This window comes from Camelus bactrianus, chromosome X (genome assembly GCF_048773025.1).
Source record: "Camelus bactrianus isolate YW-2024 breed Bactrian camel chromosome X, ASM4877302v1, whole genome shotgun sequence".
Lineage (NCBI taxonomy): Eukaryota > Metazoa > Chordata > Mammalia > Artiodactyla > Camelidae > Camelus > Camelus bactrianus.
The window spans coordinates 61,132,591-61,155,039 of NC_133575.1; the positions used below are offsets into that span (position 1 = coordinate 61,132,591).

At 33.2% G+C, this 22,449-nt stretch overlaps 1 protein-coding gene across 3 annotated transcripts in view; it reads right to left on the minus strand.

The window, feature by feature from the left end:
* Positions 1–22,449, minus strand: part of ABCB7 (ATP binding cassette subfamily B member 7) — a 104,035-nt gene that overhangs the window by 43,971 nt on the left and 37,615 nt on the right. For 2 of the 3 annotated variants that reach the window (XM_045504727.2, XM_010967562.3), the window contains exons 2-3: positions 7,529–7,606; positions 5,415–5,501 (exon numbers count right to left, since the gene is read on the minus strand). In XM_045504727.2, the coding sequence (XP_045360683.1) occupies positions 5,415–5,501; positions 7,529–7,606 (165 nt within the window). The remainder of the gene's footprint in view (positions 1–5,414; positions 5,502–7,528; positions 7,607–22,449) is intronic. The other variant, XM_045504726.2, reaches the window with a different exon arrangement.

Here is a 22,449-nt window from a genome sequence, read left to right on the forward strand (position 1 = left end):
ATCCCATGCTGTTTAAATAGGGAAAAACTGGGTTTAGCTTAAATGATCAACAATGGAGAATCATGCAAACAAGTAACAGTGAATGCATACAGCAAAATATAGCCATATGCAGTGACACAGAAACACGTTAAGTGAAAAAAGCAGAGTACAAAACTTATTTTTCGTGGAAAAAAAATGTGACGTATGTATGAGTTTACACATGTTTACAAATGGATCTGGAAAGCAGTACCCTCCAAAGTGTTAACATTAGTAGCTATGAGTAGATGGAATTACTGATTTTTTGTATTTCTCTTTTTGCTTGCTTGTATTTTCTGCAATTCACAAATATAGTAACAAAAAGTTTAATTCATTTTGAGGGGGAAAAGTTACACAATTTCAAGTAGATTTGCACAACAAGGAATGGGGAAAAAGTGTCAACATATAAGAAACCCAGGACAATGCATCATTTTACACAGGGCAGTTTTTATACTACAGTTATTCCACCCAAGGATCAGCAAACTATTTTTCTAGTTTTAGTTTCTAGTTTTCTCTTTTAGTTACTTTATTGAGTAAAGAGTAACAGAAATAAAGCTGTTCATACTGAACTGAAAACAAAACTACCTTTCTGAGCTGCTTTAAATACACAGGATGGCAAAAACATGAAATGCTGAAAAGTATAGTCCTTAATGTTTTATTTTATACACACATACATCACACACATGAGCTCTCCTAACTGGTAGGGTATTGTTTTAAAGGAAATAAAGCTATAATTTTAAAATGCATTTTTCCAATCAAACTATTACTAAATAAATATAATGAATTATAACACAAACTGGGACATTTCAACCACTTTCCCATTTCACAAGTTTTATCTGTCTTATTTTTCTTGATGGAATAATGGCAAAAGGGCCGTTTCCACATATCTTTAGAAACACTTTCTCCTGTCAAAAACCTTCTACAATAGACCTCAAATTTTTTTTCAATAAAGACACAGAGAAGTTATGGCTAAGAGCAAGAAAATTATTCTAGTTGGCTTAATAGTGCATAAAATGTCACCACTTCATTTAACAAAATGGGTTCTGAAGTTGTGTAATCATGCATTATGAGTCCATTAGGCTGCAAAGTACATGACTTCAGTTATAGTTTAGATAAACTATAAAATTTGAAAAATAATGTCTTTTTTAAAGTGGAGGCCAAATTAAAGAGGCATTTCAGAGGCTGAGGCACATTTTAAAAATATTTTAAACCAACTTATTCCTGCTGCACAGGAATAAATAAATTGAAGGCCTCAATATAGATCCTAAAAGACAAAATCACCAGTTAATCCATACTGGACACCCAGTGGTAATCCTGAAAGACAAAAGGGTTATCTAAAGCTAGAAAGAGACCAGCTACAGCTTGAGACTGAATTAGGTATCATCTTCACATCAACTCATCTTTTCATTTTAGATTGAGCAACACAAATAGTATATATAACATTTTAAGATCACATCCTCAACGAAAAGGTGAAAAATGTAGGAAATAGTCAAAGGAGGATGATGAGAGATTGAATTATTTGAAAACACACTGTGTAAAGAGTAATTATAGTATAGGAAAAAACCCAATGGTTTAAGGAAAGAAAGTTCTTTCTCAAGGGTCAAAATTTCTGAAGTAATCAATGGTTGATATCATAATAGTTTTTTCTAAGCCTTGCTTACACATAAACAGAAAATATGAAATTCTTTAACTTTTCTATTTATGATTTTCACAGTAAGTAAAATTCAAAAGCTATTTTAAAAACATAACAGTGATGACAATATCATGACAACAAAAGCTCTATAAAATGAACACTACAGAAATATCATTAAAAGGCCTGTAAAAGTAGGAGTCAATCTACTTTCCTCCTCTGCTAACATATATAACATGGCCTTCTTGCTGTAGCTAGATAGCCTCAAATTCAAAACACAAAACTGATATTTTAAGCCCCATTACAATGTAAAACTGGTACAATGTTAGTACGAATAACAAAAATTTTTAGAGAGGTCTCAACTACATACTGGAATTAGCTAGCCATAAGAAAGAAAAACAATTCGATTCAGGATGAAAACACAAGGGTAACAAAAGAAGGAATTCAAATTGACTCACTAATATCTTTGATAACAAAATTGTATTTTTTCCTCCAGAAATGAGTTTGGAAGAAAAGGTTTAGAGACATCAGAGAGCTGTCAAAGAAGAAATGAAAGTAAGTGAAAACAAGCTGGACCAAAAGAAAAAAAAAAAAGTGCCAGAGAAAGAAACTTTACTGATACCAGAAATAATGCTCAATAAATATTTATTCAATTAATGAATTAACTTATCTATTCTTAAACCTATCAGGGCAAATTCCAGGAAGAATATCTGAATGCTTGATTTATTAAGTCATCACATCTTTTGACAGATTTTAAAATATTTACTTATTTCTTATTAATATATACCTTCATAAGCCTTATGAGGCTGGGCAGGTAAGAAGATATAACAAGAGGAACATACTACTATACAGGGAGCTGAAACAGCACAAGCACAGCACAGAAGGCCAAAAACAAACACATAAGTATCACTGGAAGCACCTGACTCAACAGGGTATAACTGGAAAGCCACAAATTGTACTGCTTATATGCAGCAGTGCTCAATTCAAAAGCATAACCTGAGGGAAGTATGCAGTTGCTTATAATCATAAGTGCTCTAAGTGAATACCTATAGCTAATGATCATGTGGAGAGGGCACAAAAAGGACAATTAAAAAATTAAAACACATCTTGAGCAGCTCACATCTGGCAGAATTTCAGATATTAAAGATAACTGTGTATTAATAAATTGAATAATGTTTTGCTTCTCAAGTCAGTAACTTCATATTTCTCATCAGAAAAGGTTGTAAAGCACTGAAGCAACAGTAATTTTTTTCACCAAAAGCCCATTCATTTCAAGGGAGTGGAACCCATTGGGCTTCGATAGGAAAAAGAAAGAGTAAGAAAAAAGAAAATGATCTTTTTATAAAGGTAGCAGAATCAACTTTTCTTTAGCTGATGGATTTATATAAGAATTCTGGTTTTAGAGACATTCCTAAATTCCAATAGCAAGAAATGTTCTAACTCACAAATTCAAGGGATTGGTTTAGATGGAAATTTCTTGGGGGCAAAATTTATGGAGAGGAATAAAAAAAATACCAAAAAATTTTGGATGCTATCTGTTTTGTATAAATGTGGGCTATAGGCTGAATGTTTTTTCCCTAAAGAACTAGTATAGCAGAGAATTTGGAAGTGCCCACAATTTCAAGGATAATCAAACTGTCCAAAGAACTGTCTCTTCAATCCAAGCTAAAGATAACTTAACTGCAATTACAGGAATAATTTTAACCACTACTTCAATACTGTTAGGGATAACAGTGGCTTGATAAAAGCTAGGTCAAAAGACAAGAAACTTGAGTAGTGTATAATGGAAAAATCTAAAAGGTAAGTGGAAAACTTTGCCCACATTATTGGGGATATAAGTATATTAAGTTTATAAATGGGAGAGGAAAGATATATTAGTAGTCAGGGAAAGATTTGCAATTACTGTTACATTCTCTGTACCTCAAGGTTTGTTTTCCAAGCTCTGTTGTTCTAAAACTGCAATGAAGAGCTTAAGTGGCAGTGCAAAGGCCCTAAGAAAAAAAATAACTTATGCTAGATATGAGGTGGATTTGTACCCAACAGTCAACTTAATAATTTATGTGCCTCGTTTTTTTTAAAATTTATTCTGACCAAGGTTGGGTGGGGCGGGTAATTAGGCTTATTTATTTTTAGAGGAGGTACTGGAGATTGAACCCAGGACCTCATGCATGCTAAGCATGTGCTTTACCACTTGAGCTATACCCTCCCCGCTCAATTTAATAATTTATAATAAAAAAACTACCAAGTTGACTGATATTTACATTGGCCAGTCAGTGAATTCTCTATCCCAAAGGGAAGTCAATGTGAGAAATCAAATAAAGATCATAAGACTGCTTGATGATAGATGAAATCAGAGCCAGAAAACAGCTTCTTCATGTCATCCAGGTATTCTTGGCCACTGGTCTGTGTGTCCACTCATCTTAACAAGCCTAGAGACTTATTATTCTATTATCTCCCCAATTCTCCATTTTTTAATACTCCAAGTTGTTGTTTCACTTCTTTAATTATACGAAGATTTATGCCAAAGCCTCTGATTGCCTCCAGTAAGTGCTAGATCTCTTTTAATACTACTAGCTTCTGACAATATCCAATCAATGAGGATATGTTTCTAACATTAAAAAAAAGAGTATGTCAAGCAAAGTCTGGTAAGTAGTCCTTATAGTCAGTTCTGCATTATTTGTATTTTTATTATGAGCACAGGATTAGTGAAATTTATGAAATTTACTAACATGCTTTTTTTCACATAAAAAAGTTCAAATGCAGGAGCAAAGTTCCAAAATCCTTTTAAAAATCTGAAGATTATATTATAAAACAAGTAGTTAATTAGTTCATCTATCTTAAAAACAGGATCTTCCAAATACTGAAACTTCCACTCTTTTTTCATAATCCCCTTACTATAGCCATACTGGATAAACAAATGATTTAAATACCTCCTGAGGAGGTATGGGGATTAAAGAAATAGGGAGAAAAGCACTGGAAAGGTTTTCTTATCAATCACCTCCCACCAATAAAATAACTAAAATTTATTTATCTCTCTACAATTTAGAGAGCACTTTTACACAAAATTTGTTCACTTGCCAATAACCCTGAAAATATCATTTCTACTTAGAGATACCATATACATACTGGTTGGGTGAAGTTAGAGGAAGAAAATAAAGGCAAGCTCAGAGAAAGAGGGCCAGATGGAGAATTGTATAACAGTATTCCAATGACAGTTTCACTCCCTTGGAAAAAGTATAGTGCAATTAAATCTTTTTATTTCAGTGGCCCTACTGTTTAGCTTGTCTGTATAATGATAGCAATAAAGAATATGGATAATTAAATAAATGGATCAGGTAAATGGAGGATTTACCATGAAGCTAGGAGACATTCTAGAATCTTTCTAAACTGAAGTACAGAAGGGAAAATGTTAACTTTAAAACACACACACACACAAATTACTTGTAAGAGTTAAATGTAATTTATCTATTTATAAGGCTAGATTATATAACAAATAACCTCAACACTATTTTAAATAAAGAGATAAAATGTTTAGGTTGGTAACTAATTTTTTTTCTCTTTAGTCAATCATGATATTTTTTGCTTGCTTGAAGTCTGAGAAAATCTTATCTATACAACTATGGTCAATTCATATGGTTTTTTATGAGAAAACCTGGAGTGACATGAGTCAATCAACATATTCTGGAATATAATAATCTTGAATATATCTATCTTCCATTCAAGTACAATCACCTATAATAATTTTCAGTTACTTGTTATTGGCTCTTACCCCTTCTTTCGGGTCTGTGTGGAGTCCTCCTCCTGCGTGACCATGCCAACACGTCCTCTTTTCTATCAGTGGCCATGCCTGGAGAGCCTAGTTGAAGACGATACCAAGTTGTCCATTAGCTATTAAAGAATTTCACATCTTTAAAAATATGACTTGGACAGTGTAATCTGATGCATGTCCTCCTACCCCAAAATTCAGAGGCACAGCTTTGAGCTTAGCATAGTAAGTAAAACACCCCCATAATTAGCTTACAGATACATTTATACAAAGAATATTGAGATATAACAAATTACTCATATAGAAGTTGCTTTCCCGAATTAGCTTTTGAAATTAATATTTAAAAGATTTAACTTGTATCATACTTCTATTTGACTTATACTAGCTTTCTTGCTGTCATTTGCTCCTAAGGTACTGTGTAATCCATAACTCTATAATTGGCAAAGCAAAGTACATAATACAGTTAATTAACTGTATCCCACTTGCTTTCTATGCATATGCATTTTTGCTTTACAATTTAATATAGCTGATTTCACATAACTGATTCTTTTATTATTCTGGCTCATATATATATTTAGAAACAAAATATTTTTATCACTTCACAGTCTATCTTATGCTATAGAAACATGCATTCATGTTTTGTCTTTACTACTACATAGTAAATTTCTTACAATTAGGGACAGTCTCTTTTATCCTTGTATCTCCCATGGCCCATGCCAGTGTCTTGTACACGGGCTTGTTGAATTAGTTTATAAAACAGAGCTATCTACAGATCTTCCAACTAGTCTTGAAAATATGCAAACATCTTGCCTACTACAATTCTTTTAAAAGGCCCTAGACTACTGCTCAGGTTAGAGAAATACAAAAATTAAATCATTTGAGAAAATGTAACAGTTGAAAGATAGTAAAGATTAGGATTAAAATTTAGGCTTGCTAATTTTAAAGTGTTTCCTCAAAAATTACTTAATAAAGTATATGGATATAATAATGCTTCTTCAGTAGCCATAATAATCAATAATTAATGAACAAAGGCACAGCTCTTTAGAAACACAAATGTGTATCAATACTGAATCCTAACAATATTGGCTCTGAGTCAAGCTATGAAAATGGAATTACAAGAAGCAAAAGTGCCTTCTTGTTCTCACCTGTTGAGACTCAAAAAATAATTGCCATAAATAGGTTACCGATTTCCGAATCAACAATCTCAAAGCATTTTTAAAGGGGAAACATCAAAAGGTAATCTTTAGTGTGACACTGCCTTTGTGACATTTTTCCCTCTAAAAGACTGAGCAACAGGTTATATGAAGGGGTGTGGTAAATAACGTACAAGATAATGAGGCCTTCAACAAAGCAAAGGATTAAAATATAAATAAATTCAGTAGTGTCAAAAACAATGAGAAGATGGAGCACATTCTCCCTTACCTTAAAACTTAAATAATGGAAAATCTAACTCATTTCTACAGTTTCTGCATAAATTAGAACAATGCCTTGTACCTTAACAGCAAATAATCGCTAATCAGAAGAAAAAACAAAGTACCCAGGATTTAGACTGTCTTCTAATGTTCTAGCCTTTCTATCTTGGAGATTTATTTGTCTCATGTTAAAGCACTGAGAATTTTTAAAGGTGTCTTTCACTTATATTGCCAATGAAAAATAACCCTCATCAACATGTAAACTCAGTATCACTTACCCTACAGGCTCTAATAAGCTTATTAGAGCCCCTTGATATTCCACTATCTGAACATCTTCTAAGGTAAAGAACCTTTACACACATGAAAAATGTACAGCACTCCATATATCAGATACAAATTACCAGGATAAATTTAAGTGTCAACAAGCTGCCATTGCATTTATAAAAACTTTCTAAAAACACTACTCTAGTTGGCATTGATCTCAAGAGATTCAGACAGATTTCTCCAGGGACAGAAAAATATCAAGATTTCTTCCTCCATTCCTAGTAGCAGAAACATATCTTCTTATTTATCTTGCCAGTATTTAGAAAAAAATGAAAAGGGAAATAATTTGGGAAATATAAAATATGTAGTATAAATTGGAAAATACTCCAAGGGCTTACACATTTTTCCTACTTATATGTAGAAGTGTCTGCTTCATCTTACCCTTGTAGCATCTAATAACTGTCTTGAATTGCCTTTTCCCAGTCTCTGCCATGTGGTATGTCTTAATGACTCTGAGATCTGCAGAAGAGAAAAAAAGGGGGGGAAGAATTTTCAGAGTGGACAGTCAATATTCAGAGATTTATTTTACTGTCCATAATCATACATAAAACTAAACCCATAGCCAGTATTAGAGAGATGGTTACTATATAACTAAAAAGGTTAAAAATAAAATGTGTGGTCCACATATAAGGTAAATTATATTACCGATTAAAAGTGACAAATTGTACTTTCTTTTTGCTTTCTCTCCAGGTTTCTCTTTGTTTGTCAAAGTCTCCAAAGTCTTCCACCCCATTTCTTTCTTAAATGGCTTCTATGCTCTTTTCAAACATTCTTACTTATACTGTATTTTATTATGTTCTACATTGTCTGTATTCTCTCTTTAGTTTTAATGGTGAATACTAAATTTAGATACTGTCACAAGATAAGTTTTGGCAAGGTCTGTAACCAACTAATGGACTTTTGGGCCAATTTTTTGTCTTGATAATATTCCAAAAATGGAGTTGAAAGAAGGCAGAATGAAGAACTTTCCCATGGTAATACCAGATAGACATCTGTAAAATGGACACACATCCTTCTAAAATGCACCATTGATTTAGTGGTGAAAAATCTGCTTCTTAGGTCAAGCCTCTCCCAAAAGGCAGGTAATACTTAGGCTTCCCCTAAGCTATAAATGAGTTGTACAAATGGATTAATGTCTGAATATAAAAGTCAATGCTGTACACTGCAACAGAGCAAAAATTAAATCAACCAAAAAACAACCTTCATACACACAAAAAAGCTAACCATATTATTGAGAAAGTTAACTCAGCTGTTTTCTAGAATATAATGAATGGTAGCTAATTTCTGTTTACGTATATTTGTAAATATATGTCATTCCCTGAATTACAAAAATTTCAAAAATACTAATATCTATTTGCACACTGTCTTGCCAAACTCAACGTCCTCTATCACTCCATGTATCCTCAAACTTCTATAAGCCATCCACTGTCAGTGATACCTTTCTAGTATTTAACTTGTTTCCTCCACTGCCTTTCTCCATGCTCAGACCTTGTACAAGCTTTACTCCCTCATTTTCCTATTTTTCAGAAGCCCCAAGTTTAAGTAATTGCATATCAAACAAGATCGTGTACATGCTTGCACATGCATATGCCATTTAATCTTCTTTGCCTTTCAAAATTTGCTCAGTTACTTTATGTAAATGACTACCCATCTTCTTTATTCTCTCTCAAAATATTGCCTATATATGGCCAATAGGTAAAAGATAAATGTTGGTGATACACTTATATTAACAGCAAAAACATACTTTCTAAAGTGATAAAATCTAACCCCTTGAAAGTATCTATAAAACTCCTTCAAATTTTCTATCTCTATCCTTCTCTAATCAAACCATTTTCTCCTTATGAATCAGCATTCAAGGTAAATAATTTTTTAAATGTTCACATTCAAACTGAACTTCTAGTAGTAAGATAGCACTGTTAAAATTATAAACTACTTCAGGCATATAAGAAGTTCAGAAAACAATATAATGAACACAATGTGTACTCAACATCTCACCTAAGAAATAACAGGTAAGAAGAAAGCCCCTGACACGCTCCTCTACAATGTCATCTCCTCCCTGTTCCCCAGAGAGAATCAGCATTGATTACTTAAAACATCTTTCATTGCAAAAGCAAAAATAACAGTCACATAATGGGACAGCTTCTTTTGAGGACTAGTCCCACCACTATTTAAGATATCGTTTCTATGGAAAAATGTTCTGACTTCTAAACAACAGACTTACAAACACTTCTGAAACACAATGCATTTGTAAGTTAAGGATTACCTCTACTTTTAAAACCCTGAAGGAAGAGGTTTATAGCAAAAAAAAAATTTTTTTTTTCACTTAAAAATGGAGGAAGGCAACAAGAGAAAGAAAAACATATTGATTAATTCTTCGAAACCTGATTTGAAAATTAGAGGGTTGGATCAGATGCTAAGGTCCCTTCCTACTCTAAAACTCTGTGATTTTTACAGAATAAAATGAAGGTTGCAGTTATTAATTGGATTTTTAAAATCTTAGCTGAGTATATTATAATTTATTTCTTCAATAAGTCTAGCATCTGAATTTATTTATTTATTTATTTATTCGTTTGTTTATTTATTTATTTATTTCTGGGGTGAGATTGCTTTATTTTATTTTTTTTAACATTTTTTATTGATTTATAATCATTTTACAATGCTGTGTCAAATTCCAGTGTAGAGCACAATTTTTCAGTTATACATGAACATATATATATATATTCATTGTCACATTTTTTTCTCTGTGAGCTACCATAAGATATTGTATATATTTCCCTGTGCTATACAGTATAATCTTGCTTATCTATTCTACAATTTTGAAATCTCAGTCTATCTCTTCCCATCCCCCGTCCCCTTGGCAACCACAAGTTTGTATTCTATGTCTATGAGTCTGTTTCTGTTTTGTATTTATGCTTTTTTTTTTTTTTAGATTCCACATGAGTGATCTCATATGGTGTTTTTCTTTCACCTTCTGTCTTACTTCACTTAGAATGACATTCTCCAGAAACATCCATGTTGCTGCAAATGGCGTTATGTTGTCGGTTTTTATGGCTGAGTAGTATTCCATTGTATAAATAGACGACTTCTTCTTTATCTAGTCATCTGTTGATGGACATTTAGCCTGTCTCCATGTCTTGGCTATTGTAAATAGTGCTGCTATGAACATTGGGGTGCAGGTGTCATCCTGAAGTAGGGTTCTTTCTGGATACATGCCCAGGAGCAGGATTCCTGGGTCATATGGTAAGTCAATTCCTAGTCTTTTGAGGAATCTCATACTGTTTTCCACAGTGGCTGTACCAAACTGCATTCCCACCAGCAGTGTAGGAGGGTTCCCCTTTCTCCACAGCCTCTCCAGCATTCGTTATTTGTGGATTTTTGAATGATGGCCATTCTGACTGGTGTGAGGTGATACCTCATTGTAGTTTTGATTTGCATTTCTCTGATAATTAGTGATATTGAGCATTTTTTCATGTGCCTATTGATCATTTGTATGTCTTCCTTGGAGAATTGCTTGTTTAGGTCTTCTGCCCATTTTCGGATTGAGCTGTTTGTTTTTTTCTTACTAAGTCGTATGAGCTGCTTATATATTCTGGAGATCAAGCCTTTGTCGGTTTCATCGTTTGCAAAAATTTTCTCCCATTCCGTAGGTTGTCTTTTTGTTTTACTTATGGTTTCCTTTTCTGTGCAGAAGCTTGTAAGTTTCATTAGGTCCCATTTGTTTATTCTTGCTTTTATTTCTATTCCTTGAATTTATTTATAACATCATCCCTCCAAAGACATACACAACAATAAACCATGTATTATTGAAGATAACAGACTACTGTACACAGATACCATACAAGTGCAGTATATTGAAAATGACAATCTGCTAGTCCTTTTGAAGCAGATAAGTTAAAACACTAGAGAGTCATGTTTATTTTATCTAAAAAAGGAAGAAATTCTGGAAGAACCTAAAAGTTAGGGATTCTGTGGCTTCTGAGCATAATAATGTACACTCTCATTGAAATCAGCACTATTATTCAGTAATTAATAAAATATTAATCCTTGATAGACAGTTGCATAGGCATAATATCTTGCTCTGTGTAGGCATTCAATTATTACTCACAAACTTTTATCAACACCATTAATCTAGCAGACAGAACTACCTCCATGTAAATGAGTCGAAGACCTAGCCAAAGAGGCTAATAAAATTGAAACCTATTTACATTCTTCCTTTAAGGTAAAAATTCAATCTTTACTAAAAACAATCCTATTAAATAACTCTTTAGTGATTATTAAATATGACTGCATGCTTTTTTTAGTATAGTTAGCTTTCATAATACAAGTTATACTCAGTGTTTATGACGCTTAAAGAATTACCTAATAATAAAAAGAGTTTAAAGAGCAATTTATAAATTGTCAACCCATCAGGGATTTTGTAGTCAATTATATATTGTGCATTCCTGAGGCTCTGGAAACAAAACTACGTATACGACTATTGACCCATGATACATGCAATGCCTAACAGTATCAAAGAGTCATGTATGAATATTGTTATCATCTGATCATTATAAAACCTAAAACAGTTAAAATTAAGCTCTCTAAATAGTAAGTAAATACTGTATAGTACAGGAAACTATATTCAATATCTTTTAGTAACTTACAGTGAAAAAGAATATGAAAACGAATACATATATATGCTCATGTATGGCAGTGTTATGTTGTACACCAGAAACTAAAACATTGTAAAATGACTCTACTGCAATGAAATTATATACATATATATACAAAAAATTAACCTCTCAATACATTTTTTAAAGAGAAACTGTTATAATTTAAAATTACATTTAACTTACTTAAAAAATTTAAAATTCTGAGATAAATGTTATCTAAACTTGGTTTTCTTCCCAAATGCCTAGGAACTATCTAGGGATATGGGGGGAGAAGAGGAAGCAAGGGAGTGAGAGGGGGTAGAGGTTACAGTAAGAGGGGGAGAGGGAGAGGAGAGAAAATGTTAGACTGACTTCTTAAGATTTTGTAATTCTATTTCTCAACTAAAAGTTGAAGGATGTCCTTCATTGTGTTAGATATTCAACAAATGTGTTGAAAGAATGAATAAATGGCAGCATAGCTTAAGGATCATGGATAGCTCACATCACCTGAGTATTCATTGCACAAAACCACCAGGTTGAACTCCACTGCTACAAAATTTGATGACTTTAGAACAGGGGTTGGCAATTTTTTTCTGTCTAAAGGGCCAGACGGCAAATATTTTAGGGTTTGCAGGCATATAATCTTTGTCACAACTACTCAAGTCTATCACTAAAGCAAAAAAGCAGCCACAGATAATACACAAATGGAATGAATGTGGTTGTGGTCAAATAAAACTTTATTTACAGACATTGAAATTTGAATTTCATATCATTGTCTTCTTCCACAAAAAATATTCTTCTTTTGATTGTTTTCCTAACCATTAACAAATGTACAAAAAAATTCTTAGCACAGAGGCCTTGCAAACATACGTGGAATACTGGATTCAGCTCAATGGCCATAGACTGCTGACTCCTGCTCCAGATTACTTCTAAAATCCCTACAGCCTGCTTCTGCTCTGGATGATTTCTAAATCTCTGAAGCATCCAAGGATTCTGAGAATGCCATAGCAGAACAAAAGAAACCACCTCTACCAAAAAATCACCACCACCATCAAAAAAAAATCAACTCATGAATAAAAAATATCCAAAGAAGTCCCCCCTTCTTTAACCAGTTTTCCTTTTATCTGTCAATTTTTTTACATCTCTGAGGGCATCACATCAGCAGCAAGGCCTATTAAGCAGATAGCGCAAAAGCTCTTCAGCTTTTACGTTTGTTTAAGCAACTTCTGTGAGGAAAATTTGGACATTGTTCTCCATTCATACAAGAAACTCATTTATCATCACATTTCTGTCATCATGAAACCTGTTCACTGTTTCATGTTTCAGCTAAGTGGTGTGAAATTCCATGCTGTTTGTTATTGGGTAACAAAGAATTTACAAGGCATTTGCCAAATTCAGGACAATAAAAACACATGGTTGAACGTTAAAAGGTTAAAATTAAAAAAAAAAAAACAAACATAAAACAAAAGCAAAAAATCCACTTCAGAACCAATTCATTTTAAATCATTAAATTAGGGGGAAACCAAATAAAGAGAACTTTAACATACTAAGAGTAATTTAACAAAGGCACATTTTAGACACACTTAATAGTGAATTATTTCACTGAGCTGGTTTATTAGAACCCAAAAACTTTGTGAAATTGTAATGAATCTCTCAGTACTTTTAAGATTCCTAGCCCTTTTGTGTTTGTGCACAGAATGGAGACATTACCATATACTTCACACTGCAGCTAGAATGCTTTATATTTACTAATATGGGCTTGGGAGAAAACTCTCAAGCACATTTCTTAACTCTAAGTTCCACAGCTGGACAATTTGATTCAGTAGCAGACCTGCCAATTTGTTTAGTTATATTTTTATATAAATGCTCTCATTTATGTTTGTTGCTTTTTATGGATGTATCAGATTGCCACTGATGAGCAAATTACCTAGAAAGTTATGCTAAACTCATAAAAGACAGGATTTTCATTTACTTGGGTTATACTGTAAGGCTCTCTATACAGGTCATATCCAAAATATTTTCTTTATAAGCATTCCAATGAAGTCTAAAAACAGGCAGTCTTTTGGTAAGAAATATGTGACATAATCTTTGCTTATAAGACAGATACAGATTAAGAGAATATTGATATAAACACAAACCCAACTCCAGGGCTTACAAATGATATTTAGTGAATTCCTGCTGAGTACTAGATGGAAAAGGCATTTTGAAAAAGCTATTTGTTTTCCTGAATTTTAAATTCTTTTTGGCTTATCCATAGTTAGCCTCTTTCTAGCATGCTAAAAGTTGATTTCTACTGCAGAGGTAGGTAAATATGGGCATTTGGGGCTGACAGCAATCTTCTACCTCCTCAACATGGCTGTCTCCTTTTTATCTCTTTGCTGTCTTTTTTTTTTTTTTTATTTCTCTCTTCTTGTGTGTTGGTAGATTTCTGTTTCTCTTCTATCTGCTTATTTTTTAAATTGTTAGTTTAGTAATGCTAATGGCACTCAAACCTGAGAAGGTTACTAACCTCTATTCCATTATCTCCTTGTGGTCTTATTGAACAGAGACAAGATATAGAACACAACTGTGTATTTCTGGCAACACAATTATTGCCCCAAACAATTGAATAAGCTTCTCAAATGAAAAAAAAGGAAACTTTTCAAAGTAGATTGCACCCCTTCAAAAATACATACACAAAAATGCCTTAATTTTTCTGCCTCTCATTTATCTATTTGAGCCCTGAAAACCTGTCAGAGTTTTTTTCTAAAAATATCCAGTCTTCTTTCCAATTGCACCTTGAAAATTTATAAGGTGACCATAATTCATGCAATGGCTAGAACACTTGCTTTCATATAATGCCAGGAAGAAAACTGACAGCTCTCTTAGAAGCATTTTAAGAGCTGTGTATTTTCCTAAATGCCTTCAAGAGAAGCACCTAGACCCTTAAAGTCACTCTAATGTTTCAAGAAGAAACAAACCTTGCTTTAAATTGCCATATCAACCTTTTTAAACTGGATATACCATTGCAATACAAAAAGGGTTTTATGTACTATACACAACAAAAAATTTAAATATTACTGTACTCAACAAAAATTTATACATATGTTCCTTGCTCTTTAAAAGTTTATAATCTAAAACTGACAGATGCAGGCGTAAGTATCACAGCAAGACAAGTGCGATGGTAAAATATATCTTGACTGTCTTCCCACCATCATCTACCTAAAAGAATCCTTCAATTTTAGTTCACCCCGGAGATGCTTAGCCCAGAAGAGAACAGCAGATTCACTGAAGGCCAGGGTAGTTAGTATTTTGTCCACTTCCCCTATTCTAATTTAATCTTAGTTTGCTAAGGTATTTTTGCATTATAAAGCAACATGGATTAGAAACAGATATACTATAATCATTTTTAATAAGAACCATGGAGGTTATCATTTACTAATCATTCATTATTTGGCTGTCCTTCTGCCCAATACTACATTATCACATTTCATTCTCACTACAATCCTATAAGATATCTACTATCTACTATTACTATTACTACTACTACTATTACTATTACTATTACTATTACTATTACTATTACTATTATTCCCACTTTACAAACTAGATACTGAGGCTCAGAGAAGCTGCCTTGTTCAAGTTTAAATAGCTAGTAAGCAGGAGAATAGAGATGTACATTTCTAACATTATCGATACCAACAATATCAACAAGGTCACTGGACCTGATGAGTTTACTGTCACCTTCCTGACTGATAACCTTGAAATGCCTACGTTAATTTTTCTGTTGTTGGGTTTTTGTTTTTTTTTTGGTAAAAGTATCAATGCAGTTGTGATATTAAATATAAAGAGTGACACCACCAAAACTGGCAGAGTGTAAAACTTCAAAAAAGTGTAGTTCCACTAAAACAATGACTAAGCTGTCAAAAACTGACAGAAACAACTTTTTTAGAATTCTGGAATCTAATAAAAAAAACTGATAACAAACAGGGAGTGCATAATGAGGAAAGAAGTTGCTCAATTTCAGCAGAGAGCATTATATTTGTGCATACTCACCTACCACATCCCATTCCCCAGATCAGAGGTAGCCACAGGGATAGATGACATTTTTTATTCCTGGTAAGACTGGTTGGTACCAGGGGAGGACCTATGGGCCTTGTTCTTAAATAATCGTGGTTGTGTGTTTTGACTTGTCTGGCAGCTTCCTGAATACCTGGCTCATAGGCTTACCTTGTTTTGCACCCTTCAGAACTCTCTTGGTGTTGAAGCAGCCTTCAGTGTTGTTTGCTGGAAGTATATAAAGGCAATGCTAGCTACAGATACTTGGGGCAAGGGATAACAGGGGGCAAGCAAGAGACAGAGTAAAAGGAAGGGTCTGTGGAAAGAGGGACATGGGCAAATAAGGACTTTGAAAAGAGTAGCAATATTTTATTTTAGAAGTAACAAAAGTTAAAGGAACACAAAAGTGTAAATGTTAACATTTATTTAATATGATGCCAAGAAAAAAACTAAAATGTTGAGAAATAAATATTTACAAAAATAAAAGATTAAATACATCAAGATTAAAGATGAAAGATCTTACATTAGAGGGGCACACAGAGTGCCAAGAGGAAAAATAACAACAACAACAAAAAACTATCATGTAGACAGAGTCATAATTAAATGCAGGAATATCACAAAGTAAAAGGATATATCCTAAAAGAATCTAGGAAGAACAAATAACATAAAAAGAATCAGACTGGCATCAGACTTTTCAACAAGTTAGACTGGATGCAAAAAAACAATGGAGTAGGATTTACAGAGCACTGAAGGAAAACAATGCTGAACCTAAAGTTTCACGTACAACTAAATTTCAAACATGATGGCAATTATGGGCACAGATTCACATAGGTCCATTCAGTTTGCAAAAAGTCATCAAGTTGTAGACTTATGAAATTTCCATTTTTCTGCACATATATTATACTTAAATAAAGAGTTAAGGAAGTCACAAGGTGTCAGAAAAGGAAATCCCAGTACTCGTTCTCCCACATAAAAACTAATTTTAAAACAATATATGGACCAAAAAACCTTTATGAGAATTCCACATTTCAATTAAGAAGTTGCAGTACCTCAGACACAAGGACAAAGTTGAGAACAGCTGCACTGAAACAAGATGATGAAAATCACTTTATCCACATGAGCCCCTCCCACAAACCAGCAGAGTTCAGTGCCAAGAGAGATTATCCAGGCCTGAAACTTCTCTCTCAGGGGAAGAGAGGGAGTAGACCATGTGTCCTACATCCCAGAATTCTGGAGTGCTGCCCAAGGTACTGGATTCTGTCTCACCTCACTCAAGAGTGCTAATGGATCAGAACCATTTGGATGCCTGTGGGCAGCTAAGAACAAAGGAAAGCAGTACTACAGTTGGCACAGCTTTGTGCAAATGGAAGGAGGTACACAACTTGAGACTTCCCTCCTAACAGGGAAGGAGAGGAGTGGCACATGTGTTCAATATCCCAGCTTTTCAAAGTGCTGCCCAAGGGACTAGTTTCTGTCTCTCCTCACTTGAAGCTCTGATAGCATCAACATAGTTTGGATGACTGGGGGCTGCTGAGAATAATGGAAAGTGGCAAGTAACCTGCTGTGGGCAGCACACTCAGCGTGATCAGGAAAAAGCGCACAACTCGAGGCTTCTATCATTGGAGGGAGAGAAAAGAATGGAGCACACATTCAACATTCTGATTTTTCAGGGGGCCGTCCAAGCAACTGGTTTCAGTCTTGCCCAACTCAGAGTACTGATTAGACCTGGCATATTATAGATGCTTGGGGCAGCTGAAAACAAAACAAAACAAAACAAATACCTTGGTGATGTGCTACTATTTCAGAGAACCAGCAATATAGCAGAAAGACATCAGAGAAAGCAAGAGATTACAAAGTTCTTAAAAAAGAAAAAACAAATCCCTCTACTTAGAAATCTACAAACATAAGTCTGTAGAAGACACATCCAAATGCCCACAGAATTTTGAACTGGGTGATTGGTGACGGTCTTTCCCTGTCAGAGTCAATACAAAAAAACCAGGAGATATTCCAAATGTGCAGATACCAGTGCAAAAAGGAACATGAAATAAGCAGGTAATAAGGTCCAATCAAAGAGATAAAATAAAGCCCCAGAAATTGATACTAATGAAATGAAGGTATATGAATCTCCTGACAAAAAGTTCAAAATAACTGTCATAAAAATGCTCAATGAGGCTGGGGAAAATGGTGCATGAATAAAATGAGAATAGCAAGAAAGAGACAGAATATATAAAAAAAGAAATTTTGGAGATGAATAATAGAAAAAATGAACTAAAAAATTCAATACTTGGGTTCAACAGCAGATTTGAACAAGCAGAAGAAAAGAATTAGCCAACCTGAAAAAGGGTCATTTGAAATTATCCAGTTAGGGAAGTAAAAAAGGAAAAAGAACAAAAAAGAGTAAAGAAAGTCTAAGGGACTTAAAGGATGCCATAAAACAATCATTCTTCATATTTTGGGAGTCTCAGAACAACAGGAGAGAGAGAAAAGTGCACAAAGATTATTTAAAGAAGTAATAGCTGAAAACTTCCCAAATCTGGAGAGGCAAATAGACAACCAGATTCAAGAAGCCTAAAAAGCAACAGAAAAGGTTAATCCAAAGAAATCCACAACAAGACACTTTCTAATCAAATGGTCAAAAGCCAAGGACAAAGAGAGTTTTGAAAGCCAAAAGAGAAACGCAACTCATCACAAACAAGGGAGCCTCAATAAGACTAGCAGCAGGCGTTTCTCAGAAACTTTACAGACCAGAAGGGAGTGGAATGACATGTTCAACTCAAATATGATCAAATAAAAAAATTCCTACCAAAAATATAATATCTAGCAAAAATCTACTTCAAAAAATGGAGAGATAAAGACTTTCAGATAAACAACAGCTGAGGGAGTTCATCAATGCTAGACCTTCCTTACAAGATATGAGAAAGGGAGTTCTTCAAGATGAAATGAAAGGACACTAAACAGCAACACAAAAGTATGAAAGTATGAAGCTACCTGGTAAAGGTAAATATACAGACAAATAAAGAATACTTAATAATGTAAAAGTGGTACAAAAATCACTTTTTCTAATATGTAAGTTAAAAAAAACCATAAATGATAACTATAACTAGAAACATTTAATAGATATACACTATAAAAAGTTATGATGGTGACATCAATAATATAAGATGTGTGGGGGAGAGTAAAACTGTAGAGTTTTTATTAAGTGATCAAAGTAAAGTTGTTATTAGCATAAGATATTGTTATAACTATGTTTTATGAACATTCCATGACAATCAGAAAGATAAGGCCTATAAAAGATACACAAAAGAAAATGAAAAGAATCGATGAATATTACTACAAAAAAACCCAAACACAAAAGAAACCAGCTGAGTGGGACAAAAAAGCTACAAGACAGAACACAATTAACAAAAATGGCAATAGTTAAGTCCTTATCTAACAATAATTACTTTAAATTTTAATGGACATGTTCTCCAATCAACAGAGTGGCTGAATGGATTAAAAACCCAGTATCTAACTATACGCTACCTTACAAGAAACTTACTTTTTAAGACTTAAAGACACACATAGGTTGAAAGTGAAAGGCTAGAAAAGTATATGCCATGAAAATGTTAACCAGGTCTAACCAAATAGACTTTAACTCAAAAATTGCCACAAGAAACAAAGAAGGACATTATAATAATGATAAAAGTTTCAATTCACCAGGAAGATATTACAGTTATAAACATATATGCATCCAACATCAGAGCACCTAAATATATAAAGCAAACTGACAAAAATGGAGAAATACATAACACATTAATAATAGGAGACTTTAATAACTGACTTTCAGTAACTGATAAAACATACATACAAAAGATCAACAAGGAGACAGAGAACTTGAACACTACAGATCAAACCTGAACAGCACTAACAAACAAATGAAAATGTTCCACCTAACAGCAGCAGAATACACAGTCTTCTCAACTGCACAATGAACATTCTCCAGGATAAATCACATATTAGACCAAAAAAAACCAAATCTTAACAAATTTAAGATTAAAAGCATACAATCTTCTCTGACCTACATGGATTGAAAATGGAAATCAATAGTAGAAACCACAGTGAAATATCACTTCACACCTGTTAGGATGGCCATTACGAAAAAAAATCAAACAAACAAAAAAACAAGTTTTGGTGAAGATGTGGAGAAACTGGAACCCTGTGTTCTGTTGGTAAGAATGTAAAATGGTGCAGATGCTATGGAAAACTACATGGAGGTTCCTCAAAAAAATCAAAATAGAACTACCATATGATCCACCAATCCCAGATCTGGGTACTCATCCAGAAGAACTGAAATGAGGTGTTTGAAAGAGATATTTGCATGCCCAAATTCATCATAGCATTATTAAGGCTAGACAAAATGTGAAAGCAACCAAAATGCCCAACAATGGATAACTAGATTTTAAAAATGTGATATATTCATACAATGAAATATATTTCATCCTTAAAGAAGAAATCTTGTCATATGTGGCAACATGATTGAACCTGGAAGATATTATGCTAGTGAAATAAGCCAGTCACAGAAGGACAAATACTGCATAATGCCACTTATATGAGGAATCTAAAGTAGTCAAACTCACAAAATCAGAAAGTAGAATGGTGGTTCCAAGTTTCCTTCTAAAAGCTCAGGCAAAATAATCTTACATTAAAAACAAAAAAACCAAAATTATCAAGATCAAATCCCATACAAAATTAGTATAAAAATATAAAATAATGAACATAATGACAGCTATAGAAAAGGAAAGCATAAGAGAAAGACATGCTTATAAAACAGATCAAAAGTAGAAATTATCTCAAAATAAGCTAAAATTAAGAAAATGACAAAATATGAGAGAACATGAAATTGGGTAAACTCAGAAATAAGATGATAACTTAATAAGAACTCAAGAAAGAATTAGAAATTTAAAAACTTTTAGAAATAAAGTCCAAATTGAAAGGAAAATGGGGGTGGGGGTGTAGCTCAAGTGGTAGAATACATGCTCAGCATATACAAGGTCCTGGGTTCAATCACTAGTACTTTCTCCAGAAATAATAAATAAGTAAACCTAACTACTCCCCCCCACACCAAAAAAATAAATTAAATAAATTTTTAAAATTAAAAAAAATAAAATAAAAGGAAAACAAGAGCAAATACACAAGGGCAAATGAACTCAACAAATAATGCCTTAAGAAAAGCAGAAGGTGAGGAGAAAATGTTAATAACAAAAAATAAATGAGACAAAAAGGATATAAGAAAAAGTGACATAACTGAAGATAAGAAAAGAAGATTTATCATATGACTAGTAGATGTCCCTGAAGAAGAAAATTTAAATGCATTTCTTGACTTCAAAATTTACCACAGAACTACAGTTATTAAGACAAGGTGGTACTTGCATAGAGACTGAAATATTGTTCAATGGAACAGAACTGTGAGTTCAGAAATAAACCAATAAATCTATTGTCACTTGATTTTTGACAAGGGTATCAAGGAAAAAAATGGGAGAAAAAATACTCTTCAACAAATGATCTTTAAGCAACTGATACCCACATGCAAAAGAATGAATTTGATCTCTGTCTTAGCTTTACACAAACCACACACACACAAAACATCAAAATGGATTGATTACCAAATTATAAGAACTATAAAACTCTTATAAGAAAACATACATTGGATAATTTTTTATTTTTGCTTTTGTTGCTTATGCTTTAGGTGTCATATACAAAAAAATTTTGCCAAGACCAGTGTAAGGAGCTTATCGTATGTTTTCATCTAGGAAACATAATGTCAGTTCTCATGTTTAACCCTTTAATCTGTTTTGAGTTTTGTGTATAGTGTAAGAAAAGGGTCTGATTTCATTCTTTTGCATGTGAATATGCAGTTTTCCCAATATCACTTACTGAAGAGATTATCCTTTCCCCATCGTTGATACCTTAGTTGAACAGTAGTTGGCCATATATGCCTGGGGTTATTTAAATCAAACAACATAATACACATTAACAAGATGAGAGATAAAAATCATATGACCATCTCAACAGATGCAGAAAAACCATTTGACAAAATTCAACATGCATTTATGATAAAAATTCTCAATAGAGTATGACAGCAGAATATACCACAACATTAAAAAAGCCATATATAATACACCCACAGCTAACATCATACTCAATGGTGAAAAGCTGAAAGCTTTTTCTCTTAGATCAGAACAAAAAGAGGATGCACACTATGGCCACTTTTATTCAATATGGTATTGGAAGTCCTAGTCACAGCAATTAGGCAAGAAAAAGAAATAAAAAGATTCCAAATTGGAAAAGAATAAGTAAAACTGCCGCTATTTGCAGATGACATGATACTATATATAGAAAACCATGAGACACCACCAAAAAAAAAAAAAAAAACCCGTTAGAACTAATAAATCAATTCAGTAAAGTTGCAGAATGCAAAAATAATATATAGAAATCAGTTGTTTCTATACACTAATAATGAGTTATCATAAAGAGAAAAGAAAACAATCCCATTTACAATTGCATCAAAAGAATAAAGTACCTAGAAATAAATTTAACCAAGGAGGTGAAAAACTTGTACTCTGAAAACTGTAAGACACTGATGAAAGAAACTGA